General features: G+C 37.3%; 1 protein-coding gene across 2 annotated transcripts in view; it reads right to left on the bottom strand.

Annotated features, from left to right (window-relative positions):
- Positions 1-364: 364 nt before the first annotated feature.
- Positions 365-19,259, bottom strand: part of LOC131698597 (regulator of G-protein signaling 17-like) — a 33,613-nt gene continuing 14,718 nt past the window's right edge. Inside the window, exons 2-5 of one of the 2 annotated variants that reach the window (XM_058991004.1) lie at positions 14,385-14,521; positions 9,486-9,572; positions 8,940-9,174; positions 365-7,267 (exon numbers count right to left, since the gene is read on the bottom strand). In XM_058991004.1, the coding sequence (XP_058846987.1) occupies positions 7,079-7,267; positions 8,940-9,174; positions 9,486-9,572; positions 14,385-14,521 (648 nt within the window). In that variant the 3' untranslated portion in view covers positions 365-7,078. The remainder of the gene's footprint in view (positions 7,268-8,939; positions 9,175-9,485; positions 9,573-14,384; positions 14,522-19,259) is intronic. The other variant, XM_058991005.1, reaches the window with a different exon arrangement.

Raw genomic sequence — 19,259 nt, 5'->3', positions numbered from 1 at the left:
TTACACCTCTATAAAATAATTAAATACAACTACAGTATTTGGGGGAATGCTTGGTTTATCAAGCCTATGGTATTGGTAACAATCCTAGTAGTGTATCTTTTAAAATTACAGGGATCAAATTATTAGACAATGGCAGTCATATTTCCAGCCCTGGCCATGCTTTCTTGTGTGCCAGCTTCATATAGCAAAGAAAGTATATCTCATGAAGATGGTTTAGTCCTACATGGATGGTTGAGTTACACTTCAACAGACAGTGCAGACACACAGTGGTGTTTGCTGGTATGTCTTTAAATAATTTGATTCTGAAAAACCTAAATAGAAAAATATGTATTTTATAAGCGAATAATACTACCATAAGACTGTGTGTAGTTAACTTAAAATTTTATTTTTCAAACAGTAGAAACCAAAGTTGACACGGTGCAAAACTACAATAGGTCCTGTAAGGAGGATATACAGTCATTGTAAAATAAAAAAGGGGTCTTCATAAAATAAATCTGTTTAAAAAAAAAAAAAAAAAGTTGACTTCCCCATAAACGATTTTAAATAAATGAGTCTTGAACTGGGAACATAGCAGCAAAATTAAGGAAACATTCTAAAGCTGCAGCATCCATTCCCCCATTTTTCCTTCTTTTAAAAGTTACTCATCCTAACAGTAAAAGTGTATTCAAATGTCATGCAGTTCACAATTCTGGTAACTTTTCAATTAAGTAATGCCTGCATGTGTACTCTCATTTGACAGGAGAGTACACATTCACACACAATTCTGCTGTACTACATAACCCAAGCTTGGTTGAATTTTTCCTATAAAATACATACAGGGTCAGACTGCAAATGTTCAGTCCTAAACGTATCCATATGTGCGTGTAATTGGCACAAGTTCACCCATGTAACACAAATATTTAAATGAATTAATTTGCTTGTTGCAATCCAACATACAATAACTAACGTTCGCCAGAGAAAATATAATCATATTTTACAGCAGTCAAATGTTGGGCACTTTAACATATAACACAGAATATCTATCAATCTAAACTTGCTAATCAAATCGAAATCTATGATTTCCCAAACATGGGATGGAGTGAAATCAAAGCCCTCAAAAGACATAGGTCTGCCAGACAGACATCAGCTGTAAAGATTCACTGGAAATACTAGCATCTGTCCACGGGCAATTCAGAGCAACTATTACATTGAAATGTGCGCTGAGATAATACTTCTCTCTGATAGACTGTTTGTAATGTTTAAAGAGGACTTGTCATACATGAACTAACTCGCTTTCTGTTCTGGTGGGAACCTCCCTCACCTGAGGGGGGTCAGATATCAATCAAGGCTAGGGGATGAAGATTCATCGGCCCCCCGCCTCCTTCCTCTCCCCGCTGGAATTGCAGAACATTTTTGGAGCTGTGTACTTAAAGAGTAAGTGGAGGGGTTCCGAAAAATATAGCGTGACACGTCCCCATTTGTTGCTACAACTGTTTAAATAATGTACCTGTCATTTTTCTTTGTTAAAGTCCTGACAACTATTTCCACTTACAACTTTAAAGTTTTTTTCAAAGCTGTTTTCAAAAAGGCCACTCTAGTGCACTGATAGTTTTAGGATTATTGCCCACAATGTCAGACAGGTAACACAGCAATAAAGATCCATGATGTGGTACGGAACAGAAAAGCCGGAGCTCTTCATTTTTTTCTTTAAATCGCTCTTCCTGCAGTGATTTAGAGGAGAGATGCACTACAATGGCCATTTTGAAAAGAGCTTTGAAACAGACTTTAAAGTTTTAAGTGTAAAAAGTTGTCAGGATGTTAACATTGAAAAGAAAAATTATTTAAACAGTTGTAGCAACACGTGGGGATGTATAACGCTATATTATTCGCATTTTATTTTGAGTATGACATGTCAAAAGATACAGTACAGATACACTAGCTACCAAGGAGACCTCCCCACCCAGCTGTCCAGCCTGGACACAGGAAACAAAAAATGTTGAGATCTGGGGTTGTCCAGACCAAAACCTGTTTGTGATCCATTTAATTGCTGGAGAAGAGTTTTAGGTACACTGGCTCAAGAGTCAAAGTACCTAAATTTGTATTAACACTGACATATACATTGAAAAAAATGTACAAAGGAATACTTAACAAGAATTAACACTGTTAGTACCGAGGCACTTACATTGGTTGCTTCCAGTTTAGCTATGACCTGGGACCCTGGCAGGTATTGGAATAAAATGAATAGAGGATAACAGAGAACGTACTCCGCAAGAAACTTGGAAAGCAACTGAAGTGCACAAATAACACTTCAAAAAGGGAGAGATTTCCAATGTAAATTTCAGTCCATTTCTTTGTCTAATATCTATTATCTGAGGCTTAGTCTCATGCACGTTGGAAATATAAAAGTCATATATTTATCAAGGAATAGAGGTATCAATGCAATCTCATTCCTATCCAATTGAATCCACTGTTAAATGTAAGAAATTGTTGAGCAACCCCTTGGAAGGACCTTTGTATCTAACAACAGTACGATTTCTAGTAACACTTGACAATATGTGGTAGGTAACATACTAGCTCCTTGTCACACATCTCTTCAGAATAAATTCGACACTTATTTTTATATATAGATTTATTCCAACCCTTTTTTCATAAGAACTGACACTGACTATCCAAAAAGAAACATTTGATAAATGCAATTTGTGCTGTGGGAATGTAATACACTGTTAAAAGGCATTTCTGTAGTTGTTATATATATATATATATATATATATATATATATATATATATAAAATATAAACTGGCATGGTTGTGTCCCTTGTCACTCAATGCATTTAAAAGTGGGAGAACCACATATACTCTTTACACTATTTCTCAGTTCACTTTTATAAATATAAAATTGAAGGAAACGTACTGTAACATGGCAGATATATGACATGGGAACAAGTAATCTAACAAAACAGGCTTACGGGTACTCCATTCTTGTAATCAACACCACACATTCACTCAACGTAAATTGGCTTGGTTAACTTTTATGTTTTAAATTGTACGCTTACCATATGTTCATGGGATGGGTGATGGTATGCCTTGTTGACTAATTTCATGTTATATAAAGTTCACATGTTGTGGCATGTTCAGGCATACACTGAATTTGTCTTTTTTGACACAGTAATTATCCTATACAATGTACACAAAACCTTTATTTCAATCATTTAAAGCAGCAGAGCTGAGTGAATTCCATTCGTCATTAGTAAGGCTTACAGATAACCCAGGAAAGATCAAACCAGCCCTACTAAGGACCTCTGTGTACTGAAATTAAATAGAAAGCCACAACTGGGTTATCTTACCTTCCGAAATAACACAATTAAAAGTTAAAATAATAACATCAACAACAATAATAATAATAATAATAAAAAAAACACCTTGGTCCTATGGTTTTTAAATCTTTTTAAAACATCATTTGTAATCTTTGTAAAAAAATAAATAAAATAACTGTCCAAACGTCATCCTTTTGGTCAGGTCAAAGATTGAAACTGGTCACATACACAGTAAGTCAGTGGTACCATATTCTATGGCACTCTAACCTGGCTAAAGTTACATGCTAATCCTTGTGAACAGTGTTGCTTAAAACATTTCATAAAATATATGGTGAAGAAGGTGAAGCTATAAAACAAAGGAGTAATTAAGGACGGAGGGCTGACCTGTACACAAATCACACCTTTACCCTTTAAAATAAGGTCCAAACATGACTGCTCAAATTCACCAGAAAGTATCAGGTACAAATACCAACTTTTGGTTAAACTTGTATACTGCTAACAATTGTTTAGGAAAAAAACAAAAACATGACTAAAATAAAATGTATACCAACCCAACACATTTTCAATATTAATTAATGACGGTGTGTTCAACCCAGTTTCTAATTGCATTACCCAGCAGATGCAGAAAACACCTTTCATTGAACTTTCAATTTCTATAGGTGGTTGTTTGCGGAGTCTTATTTTACTAATGCGCCTTTTAACTATTATTATTATTATTATTTATTTCTTAGCAGACGCCCTTATCCAGGGCGACTTACAATCGCAAGCAAATACATTTCAAGTGTTAGTTTAACTCTACCAGTCTGTGTCTTTTCCTCCAGGGGTGAGTTTTTGACCCCTCACGAAAAACAGTGGAAAAAGATCCCAGTTAGAACATGAGCTCAAGGATCGTGGTATTTAAAATAGCAGTATGCTGCTGCAAAGACCACTCAAACAGACCCCTTTGACATGTTTTAGTTGCATACATGTGCAGTATATATTATTACACAGAATCTAAGTACAAGTGCTTTCATTTTCAATTTCCATAAGCAGTTCAAACTATGTATTGTAGCCTGCATGTACTGTAAGTGTCGTACCCTGCTATATGAACTAACCTCTTCTGGTTATAAGAGGGTGAACTCTGGTGTTCTGGTATCAGGAATTGAGGAGCTCTGATACCATACAGAAGATGACACACTACCACATCTATAAACATTTTGTAAGTCACAAAACCAAACCTGTACCCTTAATGCTGGCTTTTGTTTAATAGGATTTACCCGTTGAACAAGCATCAGCAGGCTTTTATTTCAAATGTGTACAGCTGTATTAATGACTGCTGCGCGAGGTGACACGCAGTAAGAGGAGCTCCTCCATCGACTGCAGTGGATCGTGACTTACAAAATGCAACATAACACCGTTGTGCACGGTCCCAAATCAAAACAGCTGTATGGATAATCAGAAACTGGGCTTCTACATTTGCAGATGTATAAAAACTACAATAACTGGCCAGAGGGCTTGTTTTGGATCCATAGCCTTTGACCAAATTTCCAGTGCAGTTCCTGCATTGCCCACAGGTAGCAGGAAATCGTCACTGCACTTAACATGGCCTAGCAGTCACATTAAGTAAAAGAAAAAAATGACAATACATGTATATATATATATATATATATATATATATATATATATATATATATATATATATATATATATATATATATATGCCCATCAAAGAAACCCTCTAGCACAAAAATAAGTTCTTTACACCCAAAGCATTTGTTACTCTAAAAGAATAGCACATCAAGTTGCAGTATTCCTCTTTTCCTGACTTCATTATATATATATATATATATATATATATATATATATATATATATATATATATATAGTCTGACATTATGCCTAAAAGAGATAATGCAACTTCAGTACATTTTTGTTGATAAATCTTTTTTTCCTTCTTAGCTGTAAACAGGCTCCTTTCAGCCACACAGGTAAACGTTACAAGGCTCTTACTTGGATCAGTATTCTGTTTTGGGGTTCTGAATTTGGAAATGTTATCAAATAGCATTTCACAAGAGAGAAATAATCTGGTTAATTTATTATTCTTTTTTTTTTTCTCGATAATTATAATTCATGCACTGGGATGCCTTTTTTGGCAAACCCAAAATATAGCTAAAAGTTATCATTTCTGTCTTTGTGTAAGGAGGTTTTTTTAGTCCTTGTAAAAAGAGCTAAGTCATGCACAGTGCATCACGGTGTAATAGTTTGCTTGCGTAGAGAAATACGATGCTATGGAGTTCTTTTTCTCCAAAAGGAACAACTCTACAACCGAAGAAGACAGGAAGCAGAAACATTTATCTACTGGACAAAGTTTTAAGTCATTCACGAATAATGACAATAAAATCTTTTTAAAACGATACCTCTGTGGTAAAAACTACATTGAAAAATAATATTTTTTGGCAGTCCAAGTCTCAAAAATATAAAAAGGACATTACATTTTGAATAGAGAATTTAACAATTTATACGTTTCTTGAGATGTGGCAAGATGTGTTTGTTGGCAGTATATTCAGTCAGGATCACTAAATTAACCACTGGTAAATTCTTAGGTATATTACACTGATCACTTAACAGCTTAGGATCCATTTAGAGAAAATGATTATATAAGTTTTTTTCCCCTTTGTACACAGTACAAAAAAGATACCCAGCTGTGGAGGAAATAACTAGTAATCAGTATAAAATATGCAAAAAACTAGGACTTTTTAACAGCTGGATGAATAATTGGCAGCTCTATTTGGTACAGTAAATCAGCAAGGCTTATTTGTTAGGTAAGCACTGTATTTATAACCCATATGTATTTCTATTCAATATCAGCCTCATGCACTTTGTCACTGAGGGCTAGATTCTCAAATCTCCAAATCGTCATTAGCGCAATTCTTTCAGACAAAAAAAAATGAACATAATAAAGTTACTAAACCAGAAGCAAACAACTCTGTAGGCTTGAGAGAACCCTAGCCCTAAATTCTAAGGCTCTTACTTTAATAGAGATAATCCTGTTGGGTTAGGATTGAGGCACATCATTGACAAAAGGGCATGAAGACTTATTACCTGTTGAGGAGAAAAGCAGACTCTCTGGTAACATCCACTATTAATACTATGGCCTGAATTAAATACAAAAACATAGCACCTCTACAGATATAGCAGTGCTAAAGGCCCATTAAATAAAACGTCTATACAGACACTGGCACAGACACAATAGCCCTGCTATGATCTCAATTTAATACAGACCCATACTGTACATACCAGGAAACAAATGCCTCAGGTGGAATTATTTCTAATATTTCTGTATTTGAGCCATCAATTTGCCAAGCAGAGTAAGACATACTTGAAATTCGACTAGAAAGACTTCCATCCATCAAAACACACCTCAAAGAAGGTGTGGTATTACACTCAGCGCTGGCTTCTGCATGTGCCAAGAGCCTATTTAATGGAGACTGAACAACACATTTTACAATAAAAGCCTACCCCCTCAGGATCATCCAAGTAGGACAATGTCTTATTGCAGTCTTCATCACTATTTTCCTTAAAAACACATTTGGCAACAGGGAAATCAGTAGTACTAGTAGTAGTAGTTGTAGTCGTCCTCATAGTAGCGGGGTAGGAGAGAAAGAATGTCACATGATGATGACCCTGTATCTTCCAGTTAATCTGTAGATCAGCAATTCTGACATGGTGCGTTAAAAAGGGCTATAAAATGAACTCCAAAGGTTCTGGATTCTCCTCAGTGGTTGTGCAGCGGGTACAAAGGGCCACTATGACTCCGAAGATGAGCGTGAGGTGCTCTGAACCATTGACTTGTATAAAGTGGAGTTCAGAAACCTAGGATATGAGTCTCTGTGCATTAGCGTGTAGATCTGAAGCTGTGCATCGTCAAAAGTGTGAGATGTTGGGTCCTGCATTTTCCTATTTATAACTTCGCGAACTCTGGAATCCAAGCTTACCTGGAGACAAAGAGAAATACAAATGAAAAAGGGAAATACGAAGGAATAAGAGACCTGCAGACCAGGTTTGCTAATCTGTTGCTCCAGTGGTTTACATTAAAAGAAGGACATTTGGAGAAAAAATACAAACACCATGCTGCACACTTTACAAGCTCTCCAGTGCTTGTGAGCATATTTTTTTTAACCCCTTAAGGTACACAAGGAATTGAGCAGTTTCTTCTTAAAATACATTTGAGAGTGACTCGAGCATCATGAGGAAACTGAACATTTGGATGACCAGATCCAACCAATTGTTAACCCTATTGTGTGCACCTCATTGCAAAAACAAGAAAGTTAGCATCATTTTATTTGTGGGACACATGCCCCTTGTACGTTAAAAGGTTCACTGTTATTTCCAGAAAAAAATTGTTTATGTTTGAAAAAAGCACTTCCTCTTTTTTTTCAATGTTTTAGATCTGTCCATGCTTTTGTGGAATTAAAAAAACACACCTCAAAAGCCAGGAAAAAAAAAAAAAATGTGCTTCTTGATGAGTGATCGGTGTAATGCTTTAAACAGACCCCACACAGAAATGATATTTTCAACTAAATCAGACCATGCTTTGTAGGACACTGCAGCTTTAAACATAATTCTAGGGGATGCAAAGAAGATTAAGTAAGAAATATTAAACACTTAATCAGCAAAACAAACAAGGAATTGAGGGAACTGAAAGTAATGCTCTTTCTGAAACACTGTTCCTTGTATTTTCGATTAGCCTTGGAGACAGAGCTACTTTTGTCTTAATCTACTTCCCTCCAAACTGCTTTATTGTCTATGTGATGGGTCTCTCTAGAACTGGCTGGTCGAGACACTCGGACTTAAAGGGTCGTTAATATCATCGACATGCTCCTAATGTTTCTATCCTTGTCTGTCCAATATCCTGTGCGCTGTGTGATTTTCTGTTTCTGCGGTCTTTTCAGATGCCATTTTGCTGGATCAGTTAGAGATTTAATACTTGGAAAATGTCAGCTATATAAAGTATTCATTTAATTCCCAATCTTTGAAAACACACATGTAGTTACAGAATGTAGACACTTTGGGGCACAGTTCTAAAGTGTTTACTCCAGTCTTTAATTAAGAGGTTAACCACCCTTTGGTTTTACAAAAATAGAACCAAACAACAAAGCACTCTCAAGCTGTTTGTTTCTCATTTTGTAACATTAAGAGTTAATTAAGGAATGGAAGAAATGCTTTGAAAAGACAGCCCTTTGTTCCAAATAAAGTTTCCGCACCATTAATGCCCCCTGTATTAAACCCTTGTGTTTTTTTTTAATTTCCCAGGAGCAGTTGTAGTCAGGTATATAGGAGCTCCAACTAGCTGCTCCTATTCCCCTTTCAAATCTTTGCTTCTATCGATCTCAGTCACTAGCTGCTACACTGCTTCACAGTCTTTATATACTATGGAATGGCCACACTGTGGGGTGGATTCAATCAAAAAATGAAGCACCCATGTCATTTCCATATTCTATGGAGACATTCTAATGAAACTAGTAATCGTAAGAATATTAGCACACATTTTTAATGCATAAATACAATGCCGTTTTCTGGCGTAGGGTGCCCTCCAACAGTGCTGTATTATTTGATTGACTCCACACCCCCTCTATATCTAAAAGTCAGTATTAAACTTGGTATTACCTCCTTGGGTGACAGTATAGAAATATAGTCCTCATAGATCATCCTTGCTTTCTCTTCAGTGACTGATTTGTTAACTTCTTTTTTAAGGTCTTCACATGCCAACCAAAATAGCATGTTCTCCTCACTGTACTCAGTTCGTAAGAATTCCCTGAAGACATTCCTTCCTGCCGGGTTTTTCATCAGCTTGTCGAAGGACTGTGCCCAAAGACGCATTTCCTCCGCCGTTGGTTTGGTGCTAAACAAGGAGAGTTAATACAACTGTTGAACAATCCATCGTGCTGATAGTCGTAGCACTAATGTACCCTTGGATGATCTAAGAATAGCTTTAGTCTCTAGAGCGCTGGTAAGTCTGAACTTGGCCAACCTTAAAAATCTGCGATAACAGAACTGTGTAAATTTCACCCATTGACCTCTGAAGCTACAGAAAATGCGAACACTCTTTTTGAGTACCGATATGTTTTGTCTTTCATATGAAACAAATTGCAACTTACATACCAAAAACAGTGTGCTCTTAAAAAGATGAACGAGAAGAATGTGTGGGCTCACCAAGCTTCACAGTTTGGGATGGTCTCCAGTTTGGTCTCCTGGGGCTTCCTTCGTGGCCGGTTCTCATCTTCATTCCTAACAGTAAGACTGAAAGGTAGTAAACGACATTAAGAAATAACAGCACACTTACTAATCCTGCCCGGCTGGGTTGTGTCTTCAATTAAGCCTATAATCAAGACAAACGTGCATTCTGTAGTAGGGAAGAATTAACAATATATACAGTACTACCTGTATGATCTGTATTATAGCCAGCTCTATCCAGAACAGATTGTATTTCTTCAATACCAATAAATGAGGGAGATTCCTTGAATAAACTGCTTAGGCAGTAACACATGTTCAGTCCCTGCTGGCGACTGGTTAAAGTAGGTGACCAGTTAATTCAGACATTCCATTTGAACCCACAAGTTTGTGTCTATTATTTAAACGTTTACACTGTATAACAAGGTAACCTGGTGTATGTTCCAATAATATTGTATTGATTTGATCGTGTGCCCATTGTTTTTTTTAAAAAGGATAAGCAGATTTAAACACACTTTTGACCATAAAAGAAGAGTATTTCCTTTCATGATGAAGAGACGGAAAGGGCACACCTAACACTCTTTGTGCAGTTCCGTTCCTGCTTCTTTAAAGTGGGTATGTTGCAGCAGGATCGAGTTCTCAGAATCTTTGCTCACTTCATTTTCAATCACAAACCACAGAATGAACAATGGTTCCTGTTTGCAACACACAGCTTTTTCTCTGGGCTTGGTTGATATAAAAATTCTTCCTTTGCAAAAGGGCATGGTAGTCAGCTCAGCTACTTTCTTAACACTGGCAACACTACCCCTACAGTAAAACAAGTTTATCTTACAAATAAACCTAAAATGCCATCTTTTATATATATATATATATATATATATATATATATATATATATATATATATATATATATATATATACAGTGCCTTGCGAAAGTATTCGGCCCCCTTGAACTTTGCGACCTTTTGCCACATTTCAGGCTTCAAACATAAAGATATGAAACTGTAATTTTTTGTGAAGAATCAACAACAAGTGGGACACAATCATGAAGTGGAACGAAATTTATTGGATATTTCAAACTTTTTTAACAAATAAAAAACTGAAAAATTGGGCGTGCAAAATTATTCAGCCCCCTTAAGTTAATACTTTGTAGCGCCACCTTTTGCTGCGATTACAGCTGTAAGTCGCTTGGGGTATGTCTCTATCAGTTTTGCACATCGAGAGACTGAAATTTTTGCCCATTCCTCCTTGCAAAACAGCTCGAGCTCAGTGAGGTTAGATGGAGAGCATTTGTGAACAGCAGTTTTCAGTTCTTTCCACAGATTCTCGATTGGATTCAGGTCTGGACTTTGACTTGGCCATTCTAACACCTGGATATGTTTATTTGTGAACCATTCCATTGTAGATTTTGCTTTATGTTTTGGATCATTGTCTTGTTGGAAGACAAATCTCCGTCCCAGTCTCAGGTCTTTTGCAGACCCCATCAGGTTTTCTTCCAGAATGGTCCTGTATTTGGCTCCATCCATCTTCCCATCAATTTTAACCATCTTCCCTGTCCCTGCTGAAGAAAAGCAGGCCCAAACCATGATGCTGCCACCACCATGTTTGACAGTGGGGATGGTGTGTTCAGGGTGATGAGCTGTGTTGCTTTTACGCCAAACATAACGTTTTGCATTGTTGCCAAAAAGTTCGATTTTGGTTTCATCTGACCAGAGCACCTTCTTCCACATGTTTGGTGTGTCTCCCAGGTGGCTTGTGGCAAACTGTAAACAACACTTTTTATGGATATCTTTAAGAAATGGCTTTCTTCTTGCCACTCTTCCATAAAGGCCAGATTTGTGCAGTATACGACTGATTGTTGTCCTATGGACAGAGTCTCCCACCTCAGCTGTAGATCTCTGCAGTTCATCCAGAGTGATCATGGGCCTCTTGGCTGCATCTCTGATCAGTCTTCTCCTTGTATGAGCTGAAAGTTTAGAGGGACGGCCAGGTCTTGGTAGATTTGCAGTGGTCTGATACTCCTTCCATTTCAATATTATCGCTTGCACAGTGCTCCTTGGGATGTTTAAAGCTTGGGAAATCTTTTTGTATCCAAATCCGGCTTTAAACTTCTCCACAACAGTATCTCGGACCTGCCTGGTGTGTTCCTTGTTCTTCATGATGCTCTCTGCGCTTTAAACGGACCTCTGAGACTATCACAGTGCAGGTGCATTTATACGGAGACTTGATTACACACAGGTGGATTCTATTTATCATCATTAGTCATTTAGGTCAACATTGGACCATTCAGAGATCCTCACTGAACTTCTGGAGAGAGTTTGCTGCACTGAAAGTATAGGGGCTGAATAATTTTGCACGCCCAATTTTTCAGTTTTTTATTTGTTAAAAAAGTTTGAAATATCCAATAAATTTTGTTCCACTTCATGATTGTGTCCCACTTGTTGTTGATTCTTCACAAAAAATTACAGTTTCATATCTTTATGTTTGAAGCCTGAAATGTGGCAAAAGGTCGCAAAGTTCAAGGGGGCCGAATACTTTCGCAAGGCACTGTATATATATATATATATATATATATAGATAGATAGATAGATAGATAGATAGATAGATAGATAGATAGATAGATAGACAGGGGGCTATAATGCCCAAAGCCGTAGGCTGAGGGCTTTGCACCTTGGAGGTAACAACAGTCTTCAGAGGGGCATTTAATTTACCACTATGAGCTGAGTCTGCACTACGTATTTACTATACGAGTCAGTCAAAATAATAAGAGAGGCAAGGTTGGATAGTAAATATGACTTTATATACTGTAAAGCCATAAATATTTGCAAGCTTTCATTATGTGTTGTATACAGGCCTTACATTTAATACAGAAGCATAATTTTAAAATACGTTTTTTTTATGATTCACCACCGTCTGTAAATCACTCTTAATTTTGCGTGCAGCTTCGTAGCCAGTTTCAAAATGCGTGCTACAACAGATTTGGAGATGCCAAACTTTTCTGCTATCCGTACCTGTTTAGCACCGGGTTCACGTAGTGCTTTGAGAATCCGAACTTTATCGGCTATAGAAAGGTCTATCCGTTTTGAAGCCATGATGACAGATGACAATCAGACTCAATATCATGCGTTCTGAAAACTGATACATAAATAGACACTGCGATGCGTGCGCGCAATGTAGCCGTAGCCATAGAAATTGTAAAACAAAGTTGTCATTAAGCAACAGACAGTTGCTAATATCCAAAATCCATTAACATTAAAGTCTATGGGGTGGGATTGGTTCCCATTAAAATGTTGTTAATAATCGAAAGTTGTCTTTATCAGGGCTGCTAATAACCAGCATCTACTGTATATATGCCTGCAGCAATAACACTCTACTGTAACTATCTTCAGTGGGCCAGCGGTCTGTCTGGCTGTATGATGACATTCTAAAGCTCTGTTCACAGAGCAGCCACAGAAACCAGTCTATCTATGACCATTTCATGAACATGAAACTCTATTTAATTAATCAGAGTTCAAATCACCCATGAGTTATAGCTGCGTGAATAAAGAAAACATCCCCGGATATTCTTCGTTTTGTTTCATGTGACAAAGCGAAAGGTTATTTTGTTATTGCTGCATACCTTATTAATTTAATCTGGCAGTAGAAACTCTGAAAAGAAAACATTTTGTAATTTCCCAAGAGTTTTGGCAACATTATAGATGACTTCAGAGACAGTAGGCTCTTTTTTCTTCAAGCTAGTAGGAACGGCAAAGGCTGCCAAATGGATTACTGCCAATATCATGCCAAAGACTTCAGGGGACATCCAGATTTCTGAAGCATGCACAAGATGTCTCAAGCCGGCTTGATCTCTCAAAGCTCGCTGATGAAGTTTGAAGTTTCTGGCTGAGGTTTTAAAAAGAGTAAAATGGACACCAGTCTAACATAAATAAATACATTCCTTTTTTATTGCTTGTTGACATAAACCTTGTTTTATCAAGGGTGTCCTGAAGCAACTAAAAATAGACTTAATTTTGGTGCTGTTTATTTATTTTATTTTTAAAAGTACCTTTGACACACAACTTGGGGCTGGAGGTAAGGGGTTTGCAGAAGCTCCTTCCCTAAACCTCAGCTGACCAGACTTCTGTCACACAGTGCAGTAGAGTAGAGTACATGGGGTAAAGCGTCATCAGACAGAGCTGTTTGCCCTCTCTACTGTGATCGTAGCTGCATACAAAATGGAATTCCACTAGAACCATGTTATTTAACAGAGAGGGGAGCACACTGTAATTGTGAATTGTGAACTGAATCAAGTGTAAATAACCCTCAGCTAAAGCATGTGCATATTTCAATAACAGCTACTGCTACTGTATGTAACAAAGCCATGACACGAAGCACAGCATCTACAACACACCAATTAATGTATTCAGATTATGATCTAATTCTGCACCAAGGGGAAAGAAACACAAATGACCTAAGTAGAAAAACATTGTAATACTTCTAAAAACGTCCTCAACTGAACGTCTCATTTGTTTAGCTCAGGTTCAGTTACTTTTGTGGGTGTGTTTTTTCTTGTTTGGCTGCTGTTTTGGAGCAGGGAGCTTTGACGCTCAAGCCGTGTGTCAATGGGGTGTGTCAGTGGGCTTTATCTTCAAACACACCCTCGCACAGGGGTGCATCCCATACCTGCTACTAGCTTTTTAACATTTTGTTTCAATACTGCCAAATACTGTATGAAATATGCAAGTCAATGCAAGCAGGACCACATATATATATAAAGCCAGTTAACAAATAGCCTCAATTTTGTTTCCATGTTAAATTCACATGCATTGCAAGCTGCTTCACAGGTATATTTACCTGCTACACATGCACCGCAGTTCAGAGTAAATACATTGTCCGACATACCATGAACAGCTGCAGCAGCAGCACCAGCAGAAGCAGCAGGTGTTGGGTCGCTGGTTGCCAGCCTGTTGTGCCCTGCTTGGGGAGGTCTCATTCCGCGACATCGGAGGCTGTCTCTCTGCCGGTATAGGGCCTGTATACTGCAGAACACGAAGGAGAAGCATTAGCTATTACCGGAGCACTTCATCATAAGCTTGACACGGATACAGCATTTTTGTGGCGTATTCCATTAATTTTCCATCTTCGAATAACTCTTCAGCAAATCATGACTACTTCACAAACACTCAAATATGTGTCACTTTCATGTTCACATTACTGGGAAATCTCATTATTAATGAAATATGTTACTAGGGTTACTTGCCAGGGTTTTATTTTTTGCATTTGGACAGGCAACCTATTTTCTATGGGCTTTCTTCAACATTATTTATTTATTTATTTATTTATTTTTACTAAATGACAGGGTTACTTCAATTGATTCAAATGGTTACGGATCTAAATACTGCCGACGTTTAAATACTACTAATAAGAGAAACACAAAGGAAACTCCCAAACATTGTCAGAGATGTTACTTTTCACAACTGTCTTTTAATCGCTCAAACAACATCAGTACTTAGATTAACTTTCCATCTTCACCTTCTCGAATACGTTTCCCCTGCTGTTCTCACGATTTTATTACTTTTTTTTTTTTTTTACAATGGCATAGCTATCTGTTTGTGGTTTGCCTTTCACTCTGCTTCTACCCTTTTACATTTTGCAGTGCTCTACCACAGTGAACAATGAGGAGCGTATAAGTCACTGATGTCAATATTTAATGTCTGGGATGAACCCAATGCTTAAAGTTACCAGACGTCCTGGGGAAACTGGGATTGTCTCAGTTTCCAGCCTTATGTTATTTGTTCAGTCGTCCCGGTTTCGCTATTTTGTATTCACATTTTTTATAAGCACAAAACTGGAGCAGTGTGCTCAGCAAGTTGACAGCACAGTTATTTATTATACAAAAATAACATAAAGAACCTTATTGATAACGTGTTTAATAATTCTGATTATGTGTGGAATAATTTATATTCTGCTCAACCTCCTGGATCATGGCCAAGATAGCCTTTTAAGTTAGTCCCTATTGTGTTTTGATTAACACAGCCATTTTTGTAACTGATTTAATGTTAAATTAAATGTTAAAAAAAAAATTAAAAAAAAAATTATATATATATAAAAAGAAGAAAGTTTGTGTGTCTGTCTGTTCCTTTATGCATTCGGACCCTGCAGGAGCCAGTGCAACCAAACTTTGCATGGCCTCCTCTTTCATCCAGGGGAAGGTCGAGGGCTATGTTTGGATCCTCAGCAGCTCAGTTATGAACTAGGAGCATACTCTACCCTCTTTTTCACACCAATTCAAATCAGTCGAGATGTAACCAAGTGAGATGTAACAGTACTGCAACAGGAGGTGCTAAAAGCAAGGCGTCACACAGGGAATTCCTTCCTTGTAACTCAATGCTATGCTACGCTAGATGTCTCCTGTCCCACAGGGTTATTCTGAAGTATTTTCAAAGGCTTTTAGACCAGCTGTCTTTAGCAGAAGGACAGCATTTGAGTTATATATTAAAAAAAAACATGAGTACATGCCCCAAAATAAATGCCTATACACCAAAACCTAAAATCCAAAAACAATATAATAATTGTCATACAATCTTTATTGAGATATAAATGCAGTAATACCCCACTCCCCTTCCACACACACACACACACACAGACACACACACACACACACACACACAGACACACACACACACACACACACACACACACACACACACTGTGTATTCAAATTACAGACCGATTTTCCAAGAAATGGACCACTGGAAATTCCTGAGGTGGAAGGTATTAATGCTTAAATAAGCACCCTAGCAAAGCCTGTGCTTTTATTTTGTCAGGCATCGCTAGCAGAATACAGTGAGCCCACGTTAAGAAACAGAAAACTAGTCACCAAGCTTACCTTTCCCAGTCTACAGCAACCCAACCAAGAATATCAAGGAGAACATGAACTAGTGGTTCTCCAAACTCTGGTTTTAAAGCAGTCTGCACTTTCTTCCTGCATCAGATCAGGAGGGGTGGAAATTCTTACTGAATTTAGCGACACTGAGGATTAACAGTGTTACCAACATAATCCAATTACCCATGCCGCTGTAAGGTACCGTTGTGCACTTGAAAAGGGACATTGGGAGTTTTAGATAATAAAAAAAAAGCCTGGCAAGGATGGAAAACTACAGATAAAAAGAAACAGATGCCTTTGAGATTACCTTGAGGTGCAGATACTATTTCCTGTTAAGCTAATGCTTCTCAATGCTCTGTGTTGCTACAAGTAAACCTGCAGTTTCTGCACACACCTAATATCTAAATAATGTTCTATTTTTTGTTATTCAATCAATTTATATTTTTATATCAGACATATGCAATGGCCGAATACTATTAAAAAAAAATATATGATATTAAAAATAACCTCCAAACATTTGGACATTGCTAACCACGCAACAACAATGGCCTCATCTGCCAAGCCTCTGCATATACCTTCTGCACCAAATTCTGCACTGATTGAAGACTGCATGCATTAGTTGGTTTGAAAGGGGCCAGTCACTGTTTAGTATCAGAAACTGGAGGTACTGGAAATAGATGACACACATAAACATGTAAAAAAAAAAAAAAAAAAGGTTTTCACAGTACATGGAAATGAAACTTACTAGAGCACACACCCTTATATTTGATAAGGTTCTGGTAAGATAATATTGCGATGATTAAGAGAACATTTTGGTTACAAATTCACATGGTAAGCTTTTGGAATTCCACTGAAATATTATATCTCTGGCTCTAAAGGTGTGATATAAACTGACACTGTAAAATATGAACTCTTATAGGTGTGACTCACCCAAGCTGATGATAACGGTCTATATCATAAAGAAAACATGATGCAATATTGATACTCAGTCCCCAAAGATGTGCATTTTCTATGCCAGCCCAAGTCAATGTTATTGATACTTATTAATAGATATTATTTTCCAGTAGCCACAGGAGTGTACGGCACTATTGCAGACAGTGTCTGCATGAGCCTCACATCCACTTGCTGCCTTTAAACTAGGTGGCTGCACTCTAAAAACAATATTCATGGTTTACATTACATGCTGCAGCAGTAACAGCGTGCACAAAGACACACTTTTCCAAACTCAACAGATGGTCCAACAACCCATAAGCACATCATGTAATCCTATACCAATTCAATGCCGCTATCTGCTGCCTTGCAATGCAGACCTGTTTAAGTGGTAACTACAGAATATAATACCTGTACTGTATACATTAAGTATATTTGTTTTTCTAAAACTGTAAAAGAACACTGGCTATCACATTACAGTATCTATTTTACAGTCAGATTTTTGGCCAAATTAAGTTTTTAGGTGCTTCTGCTAAATACAGTACTATATTGAGTTGGAGTTCTAAACCCACAGCTATAGCAGTCTTGTTGCCTTTTGTCTGTAAGTTTGATCGAATAGCGTCATGAAATAGGTATATAGCACAGGTTGTAAAGACACTCTTTTTTGATTGAATCTACTAGAGGAACATGAATGTTTTTGCTGCTTTTCTCAAAACCTACATTTCTTTCTTTAGGCCACCAAATTTTTACTTGAGATATTTTACTGTTATCAGAATATTACTATTACTGATACCAGCTGCAATCAATAGACAGTACAACATTTTAAGAAATTGTGAGAAATAAAATCTTTTTAATACCCCCACGGCTCTTATGAGATCTCTTTCATGTCAGTACAGTATATATAATTAGATAACTGAGCATGTATACATGAGAGTACAATGTTAACTGATAACATGTTTAAGTTTCAGTTTTTTTTAGCAATACCACTAAAGCATACAGTATGTTTAAAAACATCTGAAACATGTTACAGCAATGTATTTTGAAAGACAGCAAAATCAGTAACTAACTTCAATAATTCACAGTACACATGAAAGCCTTTAAGAATCAGTACAATACTAATTAATGCTCTTCTATTGTCCAACGTATCTGAGATGCACAGATGCATGAACAGCACTGAATGTATGTCATAAAAGAGGAAGTCTGCTGTGTTGCTGTGGCTAGCACAACCAGATTGCACAAGCTATGCTGCTGCACAGCTCACAGATTTCACCAATTAACCGTTTGGTAATTATCAGCCAGATGCCTTCACTTAAAACTTGCGTGAAATATGAATCTTCATGTGTGCACATAAACCACAGAACGTCTTGGGGCCGTCTTTTAAAACTTGCCATTGCTGCTTCGTAGATGGCTTTTTATTCATCTTCTACAGCTGTTTTTCTTCAGCTGTTACCTCATCTACAGTGTTCCTGTTCGGACACGCTTCATTGTGAGGACCACTTTTTTTTTGTTTATTAACTGTTAAGAAACATTGTTCATGTTGAGCTACATTAAGATCTTTATTGATGTAACAGGCAGTGTTGTGTGGTTATTATTTATTATTATTTTTATTTTCTTAGCAGACGCCCTTATCCAGGGCGACTTACAATTACAAGATATCACATTATTTTTACATACAATTACATTATTTTTTTACACTATATTTTTACATACAATTACCCATTTACACAGGTGGGTTTTTTACTGGAGCAATCTAGGTAAAGTACCTTGCTCAAGGGTACAGCAGCAATGTCCCCCATCTGGGATTGAACCCACGACCCTCCGGTCAAGAGTCCGGAGCCCTAACCACTACTCCACACTGCTGCCCTTATGCAATAAAGCTCTAAAACCACCACTGCAGATGAGCCCGGCTCTTCTGCATTGTGGTTAAGATGCCCGCTAATAAAAACCTGATTTAATTTGCT

Source organism: Acipenser ruthenus, chromosome 18, assembly GCF_902713425.1.
Source record: "Acipenser ruthenus chromosome 18, fAciRut3.2 maternal haplotype, whole genome shotgun sequence".
NCBI classification, from domain to species: domain Eukaryota; kingdom Metazoa; phylum Chordata; class Actinopteri; order Acipenseriformes; family Acipenseridae; genus Acipenser; species Acipenser ruthenus.
Note: the sequence above shows the minus strand (reverse complement) of the source record. Positions and strands in the feature narration are given on the sequence as shown.